General features: G+C 40.4%; 1 protein-coding gene across 1 annotated transcript in view; it reads left to right on the top strand.

Moving 5' to 3' along the window:
* Window positions 1-21390, top strand: part of dph6 (diphthamine biosynthesis 6) — a 198813-nt gene that overhangs the window by 171039 nt on the left and 6384 nt on the right. Inside the window, exon 14 of the mRNA XM_057859083.1 lies at window positions 13925-14312. Within this exon, the coding sequence (XP_057715066.1) occupies window positions 13925-14312 (388 nt within the window). The remainder of the gene's footprint in view (window positions 1-13924; window positions 14313-21390) is intronic.

The raw sequence follows: 21390 nt of genomic DNA, 5'->3' as shown, positions 1-21390 counted from the left end.
GTGGCCGTCCACCAAAGATGACGCCAAGAGTTCAGCGCAGAATACTCAGAGACATAAAAAAGAACCCTAGAGTGTCTGCTAAAGACTTACAGAAATCAGTGGCACAGTCCAATATCTCTTTGCACACATCAACTATATGTAATACTATGGCCAAGAATGGTGTTCATGGGAGGATTTCACAGAGGAAGCCAATGCTGTCTAAAAAAACATTGTTGCTCATTTAATGTTCACAAAAAGGCACTTGGACACTCCACAGAAGTTTTGGCAAAATATTTTGTGGGCTGATGAAAGCAAACTTGAATTGTTTTGGAAGTATCACACAACGTCATGTGTGGAGGAAAAATGGAGCAACTCACCAACATCAACACCTCATCCCCACCGTGAAGCAGGGTGGAGGGAGCATCATTATTTGGGGCTGTTTTGCTACCTCAGGGTCTGGACAACTTGAAATCATCAATGGAAGAATGAGTTCAAATGTTTATCAGGATGTTTTGCAGAAAAACCTGAGGCAGTCTGTCAGGCAGTTGAAGCTAAAAAGAGGATGGATGCTGCAATAATGATCCAAAAAACAGCAATAAATCATCTTCAGAAAGGTTTCAGAAGAACAAAACACACATTCTGGAGTGGCCAAGTCAAAGTCCAGACTTGAACCCCATTGAGATGCTGTGGCATGACTTAAAAACAGCGACTCGTGCCAAACATCCCAGGAGTCTGACTGAAGTACAACAGTTTTGTTGAGAAGAATGGGCCAAGATTAGTCCTGATTGATGTGCAAGACTGATCTGCAGCTAGAGGAAGCGTCTGGTTGAAGTTATTACTGCCAAAGGGGGCGGATGGGGGAGGGGGGGGTACTACAAAATATTAAATGTGATGGTTCACTTACTTATTTTTCCCCCTTCTGTCATTGTTTGCATACTAGCCTCATTATAATATGAAAACCTATAAATGTTTGGGTGGTTTTAGTTAAAGCAGACAGTTTTTTCATCTGCCTGATTTTGACAAAGATCAGATCACATTTGATGGTGATTTTATGCAGAAATGTGAAAAATTCAAAAGGATTCAGATACTTTTTCATACCACTGTATATGAGAATTCGTCATATTACCAGCTGTTTTAGAACATTTTGACTGACTTTTCAAGACCAAGAGTGTAGGTTTGCATGGGGACATAACACTACCACCTTTTCAATATGCTCAAATTGCCCCAACCACCTTTTAAGCTACCTTATTTGTATTATATAATAAGTTCAGTTGTATAATAAATGTAGATTGTCTTCCCATATGTTGTAAGGAATAGACCCTAACATTATAAAGTGAATGACATGTGCGTGCTGCCTTCACTGCTCCCTTCGAAGAGCTGGAATATTAGAAGGCTTTTTTTTCGGCCAGCAGGAGTGAGTAAGTCATGTAAAAAGACGTCAATGTTGTGGAGGTGGGGGAAACACCACTAATTTTGCTACTTAAAGTCCAACTTGCATCAAGAGTTAGCATAACATTAAACTGTGTGAACTTGCTAACCTGCAAAACTACTGCGGTAAGGCCAGCCTCCACAAGAAAGAACGAAGTCAAGCTAGCTGTCCCTCATTCGGATCATTGTTTGCATTATTTGCATTACGTTAATGCAGTGCTTCTCAATTATTTTCTGTTACACCCCCCCCCCAAGGAAGACGTAAATGCTTCGCGCCCCCCCAAACTCTCTGCCGCCACTATAAATAGTACTGTCTATAAAAGTACTATTATAAGTATGCCTCTGCCTAACATTGTGTCCTTTTTTTCTGTTAAAGAAAAAAAGTGACATAGATCAACTTATAATAAAGTATAACTTTATTAACATTGTTTTGTTTGTACCAAAAAAGACTTAAAGTGCATCAATTTGCCTGAATTAAAAAAAAAAAAAAAAGTCACATCCAAACTGTAAAAATACACTCAAGGTACATTTTTGACCATTTGATACTGAAAAATAAAATGTAATAAAATCAGTAAATAATAACAAATTCAAGTAGATTAGAAACATTAACTCATGAGGACAATATGCAAAAAATTTGACCGAAAAAAAACTGAATAGAAGACAAAAAAGAGTGTCTTTGGACAGAAGGACAGTTTTTATTTTTGCTGCTCACAGAATCAGCCTTTGCAATGGTGTGGGGTTATTTTTCACTGAGCATGCTAACAGTGCTCACTGGTTTACTGATACATCGCTGAAAAACAAATCACGCGGCTTATCAATGAGATTGGGGTCTAATGTCTTTAAGTGGCGTCTCAATTGATTTAGCTTCTGGCTGTCCACTGTAATCATTTCTAGACACAGTAAACAGTGGTCTTTCCTCATCTCCCACTGTATTAAAAATCAAAGGCAAACAGCCCAAAAAAAAAGCACATTCTCGGCGGCCGAGGGAGAACCGTAGGTGAGGGCGGTCGTCGTGACGATCCCAAGCCGAAAATGGCACTTCTCGGGCGGACAGGTGAGAACCGGAGAAGACAGTGGGTCGCTGCCGTGAGTCCGGCGGAAAACGGCTTTCGAAAACGGCGCACAGCTCTTTATATCTCTTTTCTGTGTGCTCTTGCTTAGTTCAAAAATACTGCGCACACTCTGAAAATGAGAGCGCCACTGCCACCCACTGAGTGGATGTGCAAGTACATTTTATTCTAGTACGGCAAAAAAAAAAAAAAAAAGGCATGTTCCCCCGAGTGTTGAGTTAATTATCGAGGGTTGATTGAATATTTGCTTGATTGATTGAATATTTGCTTGTGCTCATATATACCTAATACATACATAATACATATTGCCATATTTTTTCTTATTTGATATAACCAGTAAATGATTATTGCTTGCTATACTAGGCTGTAGTATAATGTTTAAGTGTTACAAAGTGTCAAAGAGGGTCAGGGTGACAACTGCCTTGCTTTATGGCCGCAACCAGTGTTGTTAATAACGGCGTTACAATATAACAGCGTTACTAACGGCGTTATTTTTTTCAGTAATGAGTAATCTAATTAATTACTTTTCTCATCTTGGCAACGCCGTTACCGTTACTGAGGCGGGAAAGGCGTGCGTTACTATGCGCTACTAAGTTGGTTGAATAAAAAAAGTCTGAGAGAGACGGACTCACGGAGACGAGAGAGCAGAGCAGGAGTGGGGAGGACGCCGTTGCAAACGCGATGCTAGGTGGCTCCAATCGGTCTTTGTCAGTCACGTGCCCGAGCTAGCGGACACGCCTCCATGCGCCATTTTGAGTGTACCACGGATGTGAACAAACCAGAACAGGAGTAGCTCCGACGCCACATAACTGCTTCCAACTTCATCGCTGGATATAAAATAAACTCCCTCGTTTACCTGAGTGTAGCCATAGCCTACAAACTACGCCCACATGATACAGTAGATATCACATATTATAGAACTAGATGCAAATGACAGACACGGCTGCATTGGTAACATGTTTTAAGGACTACATGCGTTAGTAAACAGCCGCCATCTTAAAGCAGTAAACCTCGCAGGAAGGCTCTGATGTAGAGATCCTTCCTTGCGAACCTAAGTAAATTTTTTTTTTTTTTTTTTTTTTTTTTTTAATGTTCCTTAATCGGCAAAATCTTGCCAAAACCCTTTAAACTCCACATTGTGTGACCTTTTTTTTTTTTTCTTTTGAGAAAAAATAACATGAAAATTATCACTAGTTACTTTGCCAAGTAACTAATTACTCTTACATTCAGGTAACTGAGTTACTAACGCAATTACTTTTTGGGACAAGTAATTTGTAACTGTAATTAATTACTTTTTTAAAGTAAAATTAACAACACTGGCCGCAACATTGCGTAACTAGACCTTCTAGGACATCTTCAGCATCTTATGTCTGGACTTTCGTCTAGACTTTCGAGGACAATCTTCCATTCGAGGACATCTTTCATGGCCGCAGCGTTGCATAACTGAAGTGTCTGAGTCATTCTGACCACTTTACCTAAGTGCCCTTGCTTACACACATGTATTTAGTTAGTTCCACCTACATGCTCACACATAGCCAACCAAAATCACATGGGTGTCTCCGGCTTGCTTTCCCCCTCCCTTTAGGGCGGCACCTTTCTGTGTTAGGACAAACCCCTAATAAAAGAAAGAGCAAGGAGTTATTGTTTTTTTTTTTAAGATCAATTTTGGTGACTATACAGCGTAATCCAGCATCTCACTGTCTAGTCCCTCCTTGCTCTCCTTGGCCAAGAAAACTGAATGTCTTCTCTCCTTATTTTTGGGTAATTTTACAAATGTCTACCTAAGGGTCTATTTTTGAACTTGACACCGAGGTTACATGCGCCACCCCTGGCATTGCTCTGCGCCCCCCCTGGGGGGGCGCGCCCCACTATTTGAGAAGTACTGCGTTAATGCAACGAGGTGGCTACAGAGTGCAAGTTCCTTTATTTATTTATTTATTTTTTTTAAAGACGGGGAGCCATCCAAGAATGGGTCAACTTCAGGGGGACACTGACATGAACATGACCTGACATGAAAAAAAATATCTGTGAAATGAAATCACACATCAGAATTTCAAAAGAGAGTATCTTGGTTCGAGTCTTGGGCTAGTCTAGTATGGCTCAGATGTAGATCGGTCCTTGGATACTGTAGCTCAGATTTTTTTTTCATTAACATTTTCCCATATCGCATTTATGTTATTATACTTTTGTTTGAGTCTAGGGGTGCTCCAGTGTCACCCAGAAGTGGACCCATTCTTGGGCTTCACTTCAAAATGTTTTAGTAGTGTTTGAAAACAAAGCTTTGAATCGAACTTTTTATCACCTGAACCAATACACATGACAGTTAGTATAAGTAAATGCAGATTTATTTTGCACTGATCATCATTTAGCCTATCAATTATTTTGGTTCACACTCGTGAGAAACGTAGCCTTGACCAGTCTGTTTGGTCTTATTAATGTCCCGTTCCCAGCAAAAAGTGTACATGCAGGTTATGCTGTTATATCGTCCCTACCAATATTGAGACCAAACCTACACCTTTGTTCAAGACCAACAGAATTAACTTTCCAAGAGAAAGAGTAGGTCCTTTCCAGGAAAAACAGAAGTTTACCTCTAGCATTTTTTTTTTTCTCCTTTACCAAATAGACGTGTTTCTGACCCAATAGTAGAGAAAACACACTTTTTGTGAAAAGAAACATGTTGAGCTGAACAGTGATCAAATTGTTTTTCATGCTCTCCGGTTTGGTGGTTTGGAAGTTTAATTAGCTCCACCATGTAAACTTTACGCATTTTGTACCCCTCCAACTTGCACTCTGTGGTCTACATGAATAAAAGAACAAACGTGGGGCTGACGTGAGCTTGTCCGACAGCTTAAAAAGTCAGCAAGTCGCGTGTCACGACAAAGTCCCGGAGCGTCACGCCGCTCTCCTGGCGGACCGGGCATGGCTGGGTATCCCAGAGGCCTGCAGGGTGGCCTTTAAGCCTGGCTGAGCAAGGGTCCACACACACACAGCCCCCCCAATTCACCCCTTCAAGCCTGTCACATCTCTCCTCATTTGCCCGTTCTCTTCCATGTTCAATCACTATTGACAAGGAATAGCTAGAAGTGCTAATGTAACATTTATCAAAGCGTGGGCCATGTATGTGTGCTGTCACTTGACATGAGCCACATTGTTTGTATTTGAATTTGTGGAACATTCGGAAATTGTGGAATGAGATTACACTAGGGCTAGGTTCACACCGCAGGTCTTAATGCACAAATTTAAACAAAATTTATTCGTGTTTGTCCGACTCGAGTAAGTCATTCACTTGACGGTACGAACGGGACAGGTCGCATAAAAGTGGACCATTTCAAATCCGATCTAGGTCACTTTCGTATGTGAAGTTATCGCATTTTTCGTAAAAACCGTGAACACTTCGAAAAGCGAAAGAATACATTGAAAAAAAATTTCACTTGTTCACCTCGTTTTTCACGTTTTTCGTGTTTTTGGGCCAATTCGACCAAGTGTGCGAAATTCCGTGGCTTTATAAGCTGCCTAAGTCCATGGAAAAAAATCTGCTTCTTTTAATAGCGAACAGAGAGTCATCATGGCAACAGACAGCGACATGACAGATATGAAAAAGACTGCACCTTGTCATTAGTTACAGAGTTATTAGTCATTTACTGAATATGGCGTGTTGCCATAAAAATGGCCGACTTTGGCACCCCACCCAGGTCAGGCCTGTGAATGAAAACTCACCATTTTGATAACTTAAGATCTCATATGTCTCATGAACAGTCTCACCAATTTTGAGGAGGATTCAACTAACTCCCTAGGCACCAAGGTCTCAAATGTGCACCCTGTAAATCGATAAAAAATTCACATTCATAAAATACCAAAATACCTGATTTCCTATTGAGTTTGGAATATGGGTGCAAGAGACTTTTGGAGCAGTTTTGCACAGCGTATCGACTACCCAAATTTAATCACGCTACGTTGAGAAAACCTAATAGGAGAGGCCTTTCTGAAAAATTGAAGGGGGCGCCAGTTTTTGTGCATGTTAAGGCCTCCAAATTGGCCATTTTCATTTGCCATGAAATAAAAATAGTAATCCTTTGCATTCCAATAAGGCTCTCGCGCCAGTTGGTGCTCGAGCCCTAGCTATACAAGCTCAAGGATGCTCTCTCCGGGCTAATTCCTAGCCACTAGAAGGCTGTCCTCTACTTATTTATTTCCTGCTTGTCAAATCTTATTTTGTCTTAAAGTGAGAAAAATGACAACGGAAATGTAATGTACTCGTGTGGCAGCTACTTCATCAGCTTCTGCGCTCTGATGCGGAACATAACTTGCTGCATTCAGACATATCGGGAAATTTCCAGACGTTTCATTGGGTCGCGAAGCGGTATGTTTCCGGGTAATGTCCAAGTCAACCGACTCAGGTAATTGGTTTCAGATATGAGTGTGACCTGAATAAATACTTTGCCGGACTTAAGGGTACAACACCTAGCAAAAAGTATGGAATCACTAGTCTTTATTATGTAGAACAAACTCAGATTTTAAAAAATGAATTACTTCAAAAGTGCAACTCTTTAGCATTCAGAAACACTAAAAGAGATGAATAAAAAACATTGTGGTGGCCAGTAATAAACAGGAATTTTGATGTTTTCTTCAGGCAGCCATCTTTGTAAATCTTACTGGAATGGCACCAAACAAAAGTTCCAGCATAATCTCCTTGTCCAATGCAGATTCTTGACTCATCACTGAAAATAACCTTCATCCAGTCATTCACAGTCCATGATTGCCTCCCCTTAGCCCATTGCAGTCTTGTTGTTTTCTGTTTAAGTGTCAATGATGGTTTCCTTTTAGCTTTCCTGTATGAAAATCCCATTTCCTTTACGCGATTTTGCACAGTTCTGTCACATACAGTGGGGCAAATAAGTATTTAGGCAACCACTAATTGTGCAAGTTCTCCCACTTGAAAATATTAGAGAGGCCTGTAATTGTCAACATGGGTAAACCTCAACCATGAGAGACAGAAAATGAAAAAAAAAAAAAAAAAAACAGAAAATCACATTGTTTTATTTTTAAAGAATTTATTTGCAAATCATGGTGGAAAATAAGTATTTGGTCAATACCAAAAGTTCATCTCAATACTTTGTTATGTATCCTTTGATGGCAATAACGGAGGCCAAATGTTTTCTGTAACTCTTCATAAGCTTTTCACACACTGTTGCTGGTATTTTGGCCCATTCCTCCATGCAGATCTCCTCTAGAGCAGTGATGTTTTGGGGCTGTCGTTGGGCAACACGGACTTTCAACTCCCTCCCCAAACTTTCTATGGGGTTGAGATCTGGAGACTGGCTATGCCACTCCAGGACCTTGAAATGCTTATTACGAAGCCACTCCTTTTTTGCCCTGACTGTGTGTTTGGGATCATTGTCATGCTGAATGACCCAGCCACGTCTCATCTTCAATGCCCTTGCTGATGGAAGGAGATTTTCACACAAAATCTCTTGATACATGGCCCCATTCATTCTTTCCTTTACACAGATTAGTCGTCCTTGTTCCTTTGCAGAAAAACAGCCCCAAAGCATGATGTTTTCACCCCCATGCTTCACAGTGGGTATGGTGTTCTTCGGATGCAATTGAGTATTCTTTCTCCTCCAAACACGAGAACCTGTGTTTCTACCAAAAAGTTCTATTTTGGTGTCATCTGACCATAACACATTCTTCCAGTCCTCTTCTGGATCATCCAAATGCCCTCTAGCAAAATGCAGACGGGCCTGGACGTGTACTGGCTTCAGCAGGGGGACACGTCTGCCAGTGCAGGATTTGAGTTCCTGGCGGCGCATTGTGTTTCTGATAGTAGCCTTTGTTACTGTGGTTCCAGCTCTCTGTAGGTCATTCACTAGGTCCCCCAGTGTGGTTCTGGGATTTTTGCCACCATTCTTATTATCATTTTGACGCCACGGGGTGAGATCTTGCATGAGCCCCAGATCGAGGGAGATTATCAGTGGTCTTGTATGTCTTCCATTTTCTAATAATTGCTCCCACAGTTTGTTTCTTTACACCAAGCATTTTACCTATTGCAGATTCAGTTTTCCCAGCCTGGTGCAGGTCTACAATTTTGTCTCTGGTGTCCTCCGACAGCTCTTTGGTCTTGGCCATAGTGGCGTCTGGAGTGTGACTGACTGAGTTGTGGACAGGTGTCTTTCATACCGATAATGAGTTAAAACAGGTGCCATTAATACAGGTAACGAGTGGAGCCTCGTTAGATCTCGTTAGAAGAAGTTAGACCTCTTTGACAGCCAGAAATCTTGCTTGTTTGTGGGTGACCAAATACTTATTTTCCACTCTAATTTGGAAATAAATTCTTTAAAAATCAAACAATGTGATTTCCTGTTTTTTTTTTTTTTTTCACATTCTGACTGTAATGGTTGAGGTTTACCCATGTTGACAATTACAGGCCTCTCTAATCTTTTCAAGTAGGAGAATTTGCACAGCTGGTGGTTGGCTAAATACTTATTTGCCCCACTGTACCTTGACTCCAGCTTCCTCCCATTTCTTCATTTGTCTTCTGTTTTCAAGACCTATGTCCTTTAGTTATTTGTTATGATGTTTGGATGTCTTCCTCGGTCTATCAGTACGCTTAACTTTAACAACCTTGCCATGCTGTTGTACTTGGTCCAGATTTTTGATACAGCTGACTGTTAACAGGCCACATTTTTGGCAACCATACGTGTAACATTACTGCAGTTTTTAACTGCTGACTAACGAGCAGATCTGATCTGAAGCAGGGGCCCAATTAAGGAAAGGAAATTGACTGGATGTGTCTGTATTTTCTACTCAAAATGGAGTGATTCCATATTTTTTTCTTCAGAATGGAGTGATTCCATATTTATTTCCCTGCACTTGCTCTATAAAAGTAACACTGACCACCACCATGTTTTTTTATTAATTTCTTTCAGTGTTTCTGAATGCCAAGGAGTTGCACTTTTGAACTAATTCATTATTTTTACAAGCTTTTTATCTGAGTTTGTTCTACATAATAAAATGTCTGAGTGAGTGCTCGTCCGAGACTGGCGATTCCATACTTTTTGCTAGGGGTTTCATGTCTGAAAAGGGTTTAAGAGTTTGAGAAGTTTAATCTGAAGGTGAAACAAAGTTTCTTGTCGTCATCTGCTGCTTTTGTCAATTATTTCTTTTGTGTGTGTGTGTCTCACCAGAGGGGAAAAAAACTGAGAATAACCTGTTATTATTCTGCACTTACAGAGTGCCATATAAGTGGGTGAAAATTGATCCAGCAAATTGAAAAGGGGGTTAAGTGTTTTCACCCTATCGACTTTGGCTGAAATGGCGCTTATATAAAACACTCATTTCTGTCCCATTAGCAGATGATGCCAGCGCCAAGTATTATTAGATGGCCGTGCTGAAGACTTTTTGTTTGGGCTAATGGCCGCCGCTCTGGTGGGGTAGAAAGGAGATAAAAAGTACAGCTGCCGAATGATCCTCGTGGAGAGGTGAAAAGTCGACATGAGTAGGACCTGTCATGTTAGCATTTTGTTTATGGCGGCTGAAAGCATTATGGATCCGTTGGCAGTTGTTTGCACACTATCATTACCCGGGGTCAAATCGCAATCTACGGGTAATGGATGGCCTGTCACGTCTGTCATGTGAAGAGTAGAGGGTCTTGGCCGTCTGTGTGTGGTCCATTTTGATGTCTGTGTGTGGTCTTGTTTACGCTTGTAGAACCATATTTGCTAATGAGCAAATTTTAATGAAGAAATTGGTTTAGAACAAACGTGTTATGGTAACGCACAAGAAATCCTTATCGGTGGTAATCACACAATGCTGCATCAGTTGATGATGTTTCTTTTAGTAGTGGTAGGAAAGTGATAGCTCAACTTACAAGTGACTTGATTAATGAGTTCTTCCTGATATGAACCACTATATGGAAGGTTTCCTTTTTGCCTTAAAGTGACTGTGACACAAAAAAGCATGTTTATTTCATATTACACGCGGTATTTTATGCTCCTGAATTAAATGGACTGCTTGGATGTGTGTAAAAAGCGATCGATACATGTATTCAATTTTTTTAATCCCGCGCTACGAAAATGATAGACTTGATAGACGAAACTTGCTCGCCGCTGGGGGCTGGCCGATCGGTGAAGATAATCAACCCTGCCGCCGTGTGTGACATAAGTCGGGGTAGTTTTGTGTGATTTTGGATTTTGGAAAACCCGCTCGGTTAGCATGTAACCAAACTGTCACCCTTCCTGTTTTAATGACGCTCTTTCCTCCATCTCCGAAGCTGGGGCAGGGAAATGACAAAAGCCCTACTAACTCCGGTGGCATAAAATACCGTTCGGGAGGTTTAAGAAGTCGGCAGTTTTTACCATTATGCAGCAATTTAGCCCTGTTGTACTGAATAAATACATTTAGCACGATACTGTCTTTAATGACCATACTATTTATTTAGCAATTGGGAAAAAATACATATGTAAAGAGCAATTATAAATATACATGAGAAAAAAAGACATTTACCGTAATTTCCCAAATATAACGCGCACTTTTTTTCCCCAAAACTTACTCGTAAAATCATGGGTGCGCGTTATTAAGGGGGACGGAGACAGAAAAAAATCATCGTGATTCATGTTCCATTGTAAGCATTGGACCAGCACAATATTACCTAATTCGAACGACAGTGATATAATAATCAAGTTTCATGTGGTAAATCATTTTTTTCATGATATTTTTCACATCTAATAAAATTCAAATGGGTTTTTTTGTACTATTCGTTTCTTATTTAGCGGTCCATTTTTCTTACCTTATCGTTGTAACATGCCGGCACTTGGCGATGTTGTCTTGAAGAGAACGTATACCGAGATCCGTTTCGTATAAATGTTGACCGTGTGGCGAGCTAGGACAGGAGTCTGAGGAAGAGTGTCGAACCACTGAGCCAAAATATTGGAAAAAATATATATTATATGTAAAAATATTGGAGTAGAGAGATTAAAACAATGATGACATTTTGCTGCTTTCTGTCGCATTTTCCCCGTTCTGAATCTTCCCCCTCAATGGGCTGAATTCTAAATTGCCTGAAATCGTTACTCTGCCGACGTCATCACCCAGATGGGGGCGCTAGAATGCTATAATGACAGGCGGGGCTAAATGGCAGATTAAAAGACTCATTTCTCGTCATCTGCGCTTTGCCAAATTGTTGTATATAGTCAAAGTGTCTCAAAATATGATTTTACTTCACATAATAATGCTATTTAAATTATGAGAGCTGAAAACAAAAAAACAAAGAGAAAGTTTAACTTTGAGTGAAGAGACAGAGATTTACTAGATTGTGACACCAAACTTCACAACAAGCCTATCATGGCTGACAACAATGAACGTTAACTACATTCTTAACTGGTCGCCAGCTCGTCGCAGGGAGCATGCTGTCATGAAAGACAACCATTTGCACTCACCTTTCACGCCGTCAATGTGAGGGGACAGTTGTTTTCCATGCAGGCAACCCCATATTGGCAGCCGTTTTTGGAGAGACAGCGAGAACAAAAAGTGGTATTTGGTAGATGGCATAATGGCTTTTGGCATTTTTTGTTTGCATGTAGCAAAATGGATTTTGGTATGTGACATTTTTTGGGTATGTGGCAAAACTGATTTTGGTCTAAGGCATTTTTATTTGGTATAATGGGCCTTTTTTTTTTTTTTTTTGGAATGTGGCAAAATTGATTTTGGTATGTGGCGTTTTTGGTATAATGTGGCTTTTTTTTTGTTTTTGGTATGTGGCAAAATGAATTTCGGTATGTTGGCATTTTTTTTATATGTGGCAAAATGGATTTCAGTATAAGGCATTTTTATTTGGTATGTGGCAAAAATGACTTTTGGTATATGGCTTTTTTTGTAAATAGTAATATTTAATAATAATAGTAATAGTAAATATTTGTAAATAAATTTGTAAAATTTTTTGTATACAGCATTTTTGCAGGCCGTTCACGTTCATGCCATTGACGACTATGCACGTCCAAATTTTCCATTCGTTTTTTTTTTTTTTTTTTTTTTTTTAAACCTGTCCTGTTCAGCTGTTTGACACGGAGAATGGAAGTCTATGTGCCCGGATAGTCTGAACAGTTTTAATGTTTCATATTGAGGGTCTGACATACTCCCTTTGTGGTCATTCAACATACCTCACTTATTATGACAAAACAGCGAACAGGAAGGGGTTATTGGGGAACAGAAGAAAAGAAACACAAGAGAAGAAACACAAACAACAACAAGAAATACATTGAACGCCTAATTACACTTAATACTAATATGTTGGTGCTATCGTCAGCTAAATGTATTTCCGGTTGACATCATGTGGGGGGCCTGTTGACCAGGGAAAGAGGGGGAAGAAGGTGAGGGAGTCTATAACCTACGTGATAGAAAGGGGTAGAGTGTACACAAATCTTCTCTGTGATTTAGAACCCAGTAATCGTGTGAATCCCTAGTGAGTGTAAGCCCGTTGGCGACCGACCCTACGCCGCCCCGTCACCAATCCCGGCACCGGGACCCCCCGCCCGAGCGCGCCCAATAACATCCAGCCGCACGCGGGCCCGGCCGGGCACGCAGCAACCACACAGACGAGTGGAGACGCCACGCGGGCACCGACACGGGGCCACGGCCCCCACCCAGCCAGCCCTGGGGTCAGGGGGGCAGGGCAGCCCATCCCTCCTCCTGCAGCCCAGCAAAGGAGCCCTCGTCCCCCCGCCCCCGGAATCCAGGGTGGTCCCCCGGGCCACCCGCGCGCCCAGCTACCGGCCCTCGGGGATGGCAAGAGGGGACGCACCACCAAACCCCTCGCCCGTCCCCAACCCAGTCCGCCCACCCGGGCCACGAACCGCCGCCGCAGCCCCCCAGCTGACACGGCATGCCACGGGGCTCCCAGCGGCCGACCAAGCCCAAGGCAGGGCAGGGTCCCTCGCCGTAGCAGGCAACAATTCCATTCGTTTCGAATGGCAGAAAAACGTGTGTAGCTGTGATTTTTGACCATACACTTACTATTACAGCGAATTGACATTCAACTGGCACCAAAGTAAGGCCATGCCATTGACGGCTATGCACATCCAAATTTCCCATTCATTTTCAACATAAAATAAATCCAAACCAAAATCCATTTTGCCATGAACCAAAAAAAAAAAACCCACATACCAAAATCCATTTTGCCATCTACCAAATAAAAACGCCACATTCTAAAATTATTTTCGCAACATACCAAAAAAAAAAAAAAAAAAAATGCCAAAAAAGCCACTTTGCTATATACCAAATACCACTTTTCGTTCTCGGCCCTGCTGGATTTTTATTTTTTTCTCGACTTTTCAAGACGAACAGTATATTTTGCTCTATCTATGGTTATTTAAACACCGAATCTACAACATGAAAGAATCTTATTAACTGTATTATGGTATTGTAGATCAATGGACAGTTTGTCTTCATTACAGGAGCTGCTTATTGTGCCTGACAGCAGAGCCCCTCCATTATTAGTGGTGGTAGTCGTACCTGCATTACCTAAAGGTGCTGCCGTGGAACTCCATGTTACAGCCATCCAGGATGACCTCTGCAAAAGGACTTCCTGTCATGTGACCACAACATTGCGGCACTGCCACATAGATTGCCACGTTCTAACATCCGCAGACCGAAGTGGCGCCTCGCTGTCCCTACGCCTGACCCTGACCGACCCTGCGGTCAGTGAGGATGTAAGTGAGGTCACCGATGCAATCTGCTCAGCGTTTCAAAAAGCCCTGAAGAGGACAGAGGCTGAGCTGGTGCCGCTGTGTGTCCGAATCTTCTACAAGTGCCACCACATGCTGGCGAAGCAAGTCACTGAAGGTTGGTGAACCTAGAAATTTACACCCGCCAATAAGATTATGTACATCAATGAGTCCCCCAGGAATCCATGTGCGATTGTGGAATTTACAGCAAATTTCAACACCTATGGAAATCAAAACAGTCCGCGAAATACAGTAAAAAGTGCAGAATATTTCATTTCACCTGTACATACCTGTCAAGTTGTACGGTTTCGGCGTAATTTATACAAGTGAGCACTGGTTTTTAAATGTGTACGCCGTTCGTTCAAATTCTGTACGTTTTTCGTGCGTTACGTTTTTTTTTCTCCGTTCGGATTTCTGTCACCGTTTCGGCAACGAGACAATGTGCGTTACTATCCGTTACTACTTTGGTTGAATGATGCAAGAAAAGTCAGAGACACTGAGAGCGAAGTGTTTGTTGTGACGCTGTTGCAAACGCGATGCTAGGCTAGGTGGCTCCAATATTTCCTGACTGTAGCCGACAGCCTACAATCTAGGCCTAGTTATCTCATGCATATAAAACTACATGCGAAATGACAGTCGGTGGCGTTAGTAAACAGCCGCCATTTTAGAGCAGTACACTTCTCAGAAAGACTCTGTTGTAGTGAACCTACCTAGCAAACCTAAGTAACTTTTTATCTAAAATACTCCTAAATCGGCAAAATCTTCAAATGATGAAACAGTTTTAAAACTTTCACGTCGAAATGAAATAATAAATAAATGACTTCTAAACATAGCAAAGGTTACTATGGTTTTTTTGTTTGGTTTTTTTTTTTAAATGGAAAAAAAAAAAACATGAAAGGTAACACCAGTTACTTTGCCAAGTAACTACTTACTCTTACATTCAGGTAACTGAGTTACTAACTCATTTACCGTAATTTTCGGACTATAAGCCGCTACTTTTTTACTGCATTTTGATACCTGTGGCTTATAGTCCAGTGCAGCTTATTTGTTGATTTTTTTTTTTTTTAGGTGACACTTTATTTGACAGCGGTGTCATAAGACTGTCATAAGATCATCAAAATTATGACATGACACTATCATGGACGTTACTGAATGCTTATGTCATTAAGTGTCATTTGGCAAATTATGTCACCAACTCAATTTTTGTCCATCTTGGATCTTTTGCATCCATTCAAAAGTGAGCTCATTTGCCGGATAACACTTAATGGCATCTGTTTTAAGCATTCATGAATGCTCAGGACAAAGACATGTCATAATTATGATTGTGTAATGACACCACTATCAAATAAAGTGTTAGCATATACCATAACTAACAATTGATGAAACAATTGGAACAGTAACTGAAGAAATATTTTGCACAGAACATGATTTTTGATTGTTATTTACATCTGTAGCGCTGCAATGCATGCTAAGAGGCATGTTGGATGACACCAGTCAACAGCAGGTGGCAGCAGAGGTTGACCGTCTCCCCCAAGGGAGCAGTGATGGCCAAATGAAGCTTCTTGACGCAATAAAGCTTTGCACTAATTGGTTCAAAGTTTAATGATGGTTCATTTGGTCTTATGACAGTATGATGCCGCTGTCAAATAAGGTTGTACCGGTTAATATCTTTTGGTGTAAATATCCCATGATACAGTGAGGACAGCTGCGGCTTATAGTCCAGTGCGGCTTATCTGTGAACAAATGCCGTTTTCATGCCAAATTTGGTGGGCTGCGGCTTATAGTCAGGTGCGTCTTATAGTGCGAAAATTAGGGTACTTTTTGGGAGAAGTAATTTGTAACTAATTAATTACTTTTTAGAAGTAAGATTAACCCTTTAACACCTAAGCCTATTTTCGGCGAATTTGCATGCATTTGATGTTGCCTTTATATTTCAAAGAAAAAATTGTTTACAATGGCCAAATAGGGTCCCTTTTTTCAGGACACCTTGAACTTCATGTCTAAACTGTTGTTTTCTTCACTGACCAATTATAATCCACATTTTGGACCCAAAAAGACCAAAAAATCCCAAAACGTTTTTTCAAAATTTGTAATGTTGACAACCCATTGACAACCAAACATGCTCGACCAACCATTTTGAAGCTTGATAATATTTATTCAACTTGTTAGGATAAACATTCTATGGAAAAAAATTCTGTAGAAAAAAAGATTGAATAGTTTTATGTTTGACAATGCAACACAAACAGCAGGTATGGTCATAGGCGTTTTTGGCCTTTACACATACTATGGTCAAAACAGGTTATATATTGTGCAAAATAGTGAGAATTTTTTTTTAATATACATCATCTAACACAAAAAAGGTTTGGAAGATATCTCTTTGTGAAGTGAAGATATCTCTTTGTGAAGTTAGGCGTACCCATCACCGTATCAAAAGTATATACGTACATGCAGTCGAGCTTCTCGAACACACATCTACATAAAAATGGAAAAGATTATAGTGAAGAAAAAATATACATAACATTGAAAAAAAGTATTTTAAAAAATATTGACAAGTAGTTCAATTCAAATTTTTCAGGCATGCGACCCAACAAAGTTTTTTTTTTTTTTGCGCACTCTGTAAAGCTTCTTCTAGAACAGGTCACGGAGCTGCGTCACACACAATGTCACAAAGCCTACTCTTTTGCCGTTTGCGCGCTGCTGTCACTTCTACTCGCCAAGACGCCGATTCATCAGAGGAAAACAACGACAAATACGATTCATCTTCTTCCTTGAGTTAATGGAAATAATGCATTAGCTTGTGCTAAATGTAGTTTTAGATTCATTCTGCACGTTTCAAAGTCGCTCGCGACAAACCAACCGGCCGTTGCTTGCGTCGCATGCCTCCCTTTCAACAGTTGGCGCCTCGCTCGGAAATTTATTAAAAATGATCACGTTTCAGTTTGTCCTTCTTGACATCACAACGACTCTTGGGATAAGTAGTCTTTTGTGCTGCTTTCGGTTTTGAAAAAAGACAAGAAATGATGGAAATATGGAGATGGATACATGGTCCATGCAGCGTTTTAATGCACATTTATGAGTGCAATAAAACTCTAAAACTCAAATGACATTATCTCCCGTTTTTCTTGGCCGATTGACTTCAAATAAAAACTGGTGTGGACATCAGCTTCCGCACTTTCAAACGAGACCAACCAGCGGCACGTGGGTGATGTAATTACAGCGTGACGAAGCTTCAAAGACGATATGCGTAAACGCGTCGCTGCCGACACGTTCGGTGTTAAAGGGTTAACAACACATTGTCATAGAGATGAAGTCTGCAGAATGAAAAGTGACGCAAGTTGAGATTTAATTGTGCCAATTTGTTGCCGAACACAATTTGCCTGCAACTATTGCTGATCATTTCTCAGAATAAGCAAAAAAGTGTTCCCTGACTCAGAGATTGCATCGGTTAGTAAATTTTATCAATTGACCTTTTTAATTTATAATTGGACACACCAACGAACTACCTTCAGGTCAAACAATTGTGAGCTGAGGTGCCATCAAGACATGATAGAAATTGCCAAAAGTGCTACATACAATTATAACAAAAGTCACTTTTAATTTTAGTAATAATGCTGTAGCTGTAGATATTGACTGTTCTTTAATTGCTCCAGGTTATATGTTACAATATTACCAATGAATTCATATTATTTTAAAAATTGAGTTTTATTTTTGTTTCATATTGCACGCTATATACAACGTTGTAAGATTAGCCACCAATTTGTAAGGGCATACGTCACTATTTGTAAGATTGCCAACGGCCTCGGGTTGACAGGTATGCCTGTAGTTTTGATCTCGGTCGCCAAGTTTGCGGTAAATTAGCGCCCGCCACTGGCCTTGCTCGTTATAGAAAGAAAAGATGACTGCTTTTTAAAAAAAAATAATGATTTGGGCTGAGGATGGCCACCAGTGGTCAGGCAAATTGCAAATAACACAAGCTTTGCAAAAAAAAACAATGTGAATGCTAATAGCCGCAGCACAAACACAAATGGCTGCTAAATAAATGCGAAATGGCCACAACAAAAATCTGCTGAAGTGTGATGAAATCAACATTGATGTTTGTTAATTTATAACCAAAATATTCACAGTGTTTTGTTATTGCAAATATTTTCATCAGAACATTTTTGTTTTAATATGCTTTATACAGTAACTGGCCGGTTTAGGTTTGTTTTTGATTGCTAACGAAAAAACTTTCAAGCCGCGGAATCAAAAATTGCACTCCGCAGAATTCAGGTTTGGTCTTTACGGAATCAACACTTTTTTGGCCGCTTATTCCTGGGGTGATTAATCTATGATACATCACATCAAAAGAAGAAAATGCAGGATACTCAATTTACGTGTTTTTACGGGCTCCAATCTGACACTTGACCTTTTTGGGTTTTTTTTTTTTTTTTGCTTTGTTGGAGTTGAAAATTTGATTTAGAGTCATGTTCAGCTTTGCCACCACTTCAGTGAAGTGAGAAAAATTGCACTAGTGTGCTGTGAGTGTTAATCATGGGTGCTTTGACAATAATACAAGTTGACTTGAAATCATTATTTACAGCAAACAATGTACTGTATCTACTGTATGTCATCTATGTATAGTAAAAGGCAAAGCAAGTTTGTGAGGCATGTGAATGCAGATACAGTAGTATGAAAAAGGTATATGAACCTTTTGGAATTTCTCACATTTCTGCATAAAATCACCATCAAATGTGATCTGATCTTTGTCAAAATCACACAGATGAAAATACAGTGTCTGCTTTAACTTAAACCACCCAAACATTTATAGGTTTTCATATTTTGACGAGGATAGCATGCAAACAATGACAGAATGGGGGAAATTAGTAAGTGAACCCTCTGCCTGAGGAGTCTTAAAAAGCAGTTGAAACCAATTTTTACCTAACGGTTTAAGTCGGGTGTGTGCCCAATCACTGATGATTGGTTTAAAGCTACCCTGCCCACTATAAAACACACACCTGGTAAGAAATGTCTTGATGAAAAGCATTGTCTTATGTTCATCATGGCTCGGTCAAAAAAGCTGTCTGAAGACATGCGATGAAGGATTGTTGATTTGTATAAAGCTGGGAAAGGATACAAAGCCATTTCTAAAAGTCTGGAAGTTCATCAATCAACAGTTAGAGAAGTTGTCTACAAATGGACAGAGTTTGACACTGTTGCTTCTCTCCCAAGGAGTGGCCATCCACTAAAGATGACGCCAAGAGTTCAGCACAGAATACTCAGAAAGGTAAAAATAAAACCTTGAGTGCCTGTTAAAGACTTACAGAAATCGTTGGCACTGTCCAATATCTCTGTGCACACATCAACTATATGTAAAACTATGGCCAAGAATGGTGTTCATGGGAGGACTCCACGGAGGAAGCCACTGCTGTCTAAAAAAAAAACAAAAAAAAACACTGTTGCTTGTTTAATGTTCGCAAAAAGGCACTTGGAAACTCCACAGAAGTTTTGGTAAAATATTTTGCAGACTGATGAAAACAAAGTTAAAAAGTCAAAAACAACGTTTTGTGTGGAGGAAAAATGGAACAGCTCACCAACATCAATACCTCATCCCCATCGTGAAGCATGATGGAGGGAGCATCATGATTTTGGCTGTTTTGCTACCTCAGGGCCTGGACAACTTGCAATCTTTATTGGAAGAATGAATTCAAAACTTTATCAAGATGTTTTGCAGGAAAACCTGAGGCCGTCTGTCAGACATCTGAAGCTAAAAAGAGGATTGATGCTGCAACAAGACAATGATCCAAAACACAGAAGTAAATCTACTTCAGAATGGTATCAGAAGAACAAAATACACGTTCTGGAGTGGCCAAGTCAAAGTCCAGACTTGAACCCCATTGAGATGCTGTGGCATGACCTAAAGACAGTGATTCATGACAGGCCTCCCAGAAATTTGACTGAAGTACAGCAGTTTTGTAGAGAAGATTAGTCCTGATCAATGTGCCAGACTGATCTGCAGCTACAGGAAGCGTCCGGTTGAAGTTATTGCTGCCAAGCAGGGGGCACAAAATATTAAACCTGATAGTTCACTTACTTAGTTTTCCCCTTTCTGTCATTATTTGCATACTATCCTCAATAAAACATGAAAACTTATAAATGTTTGGATGGTCTTAGTTAAAGCAGACACTGTTTTTTCATCTGTGTGATTTTGACAAAGATCAGCTCACATTTGATAGTGATTTCATGCAGAAATGTGAGAAATTCTAAATGGTTCAGATACTTTTTCATACCACTGTAACTGTGTTACTAGTTAACTGGAGCAAAGTCAATACTTTGATTCTATCCCTACCCCTCCAACCATACCCTGACTCATCATGGAGGAGCTGGAATTGGCTTGCACGCACAAGAAGAAAAGCCCCCCGCGCTCCCCCAGTCCCTCAAAGCCCACCCACGGGCATCTTTATGGGTCACAGCCTGCTCTCATTGGGGAGATGAATCCAAAAAGTCAAAAGGGGGAAAAAAGTAACACCTCTGGCGTCAGCGACGCAAAATATGAGCCCCCAACACCCCCGCTCCGCTCCCCTTTTCCATTATTTGCGTGAGGATTCACAGCTGATAGACGTGACATATGCTTCGAATGAAACCTTTAAATATCTTGTCTCAACTTGTTACTCACGATTCAAAGCCCCCTTCTATCTTGAAGACGGACTTCAACTTTTTCCAGTGAAGATCAGAGAAATTTCCGTGCATTTGTAGGCCAATTCACTACAAATACTACACATTTTTTTTACTGAAGTAGACTTGGTTGTAGATTTCAAGTCGATTTTTATGATACTGTATCTGTTGACTTAAAACTTTTAAAAAATATATATTTAATTAACTATTGGAAGTACTCGGTACTTGTACTTTGTTTTATACTAAAGTATCTGTCCTTCTATTTAAGTAAACTGTAATGGAGCTGGAACACATAAAAACAATTGGCAAAGAGGTCTTTCCATGCCCCTCAGCGTCTAAACTCATCCCCCGCTAAATGAACAATGTTCATTGGCCAACACTTGCTATAATCGCCAGTTCATTTGACTAATTTGATCCATTTGGGAGGCAGTGTTGCACAACTAAAAACTCGCTAGGCTCCAGGCCTCGGCCACTCTTTTAAAAGCCCAATGAGCCCCGAAGGTATCAGCTATTAATCACAGGGATCCTCTATTCACTGCGGTCTC

Source organism: Corythoichthys intestinalis, chromosome 15 (genome assembly GCF_030265065.1).
Source record: "Corythoichthys intestinalis isolate RoL2023-P3 chromosome 15, ASM3026506v1, whole genome shotgun sequence".
Taxonomy (NCBI): Eukaryota; Metazoa; Chordata; class Actinopteri; order Syngnathiformes; family Syngnathidae; genus Corythoichthys; species Corythoichthys intestinalis.
Note: the sequence above shows the minus strand (reverse complement) of the source record. Positions and strands in the feature narration are given on the sequence as shown.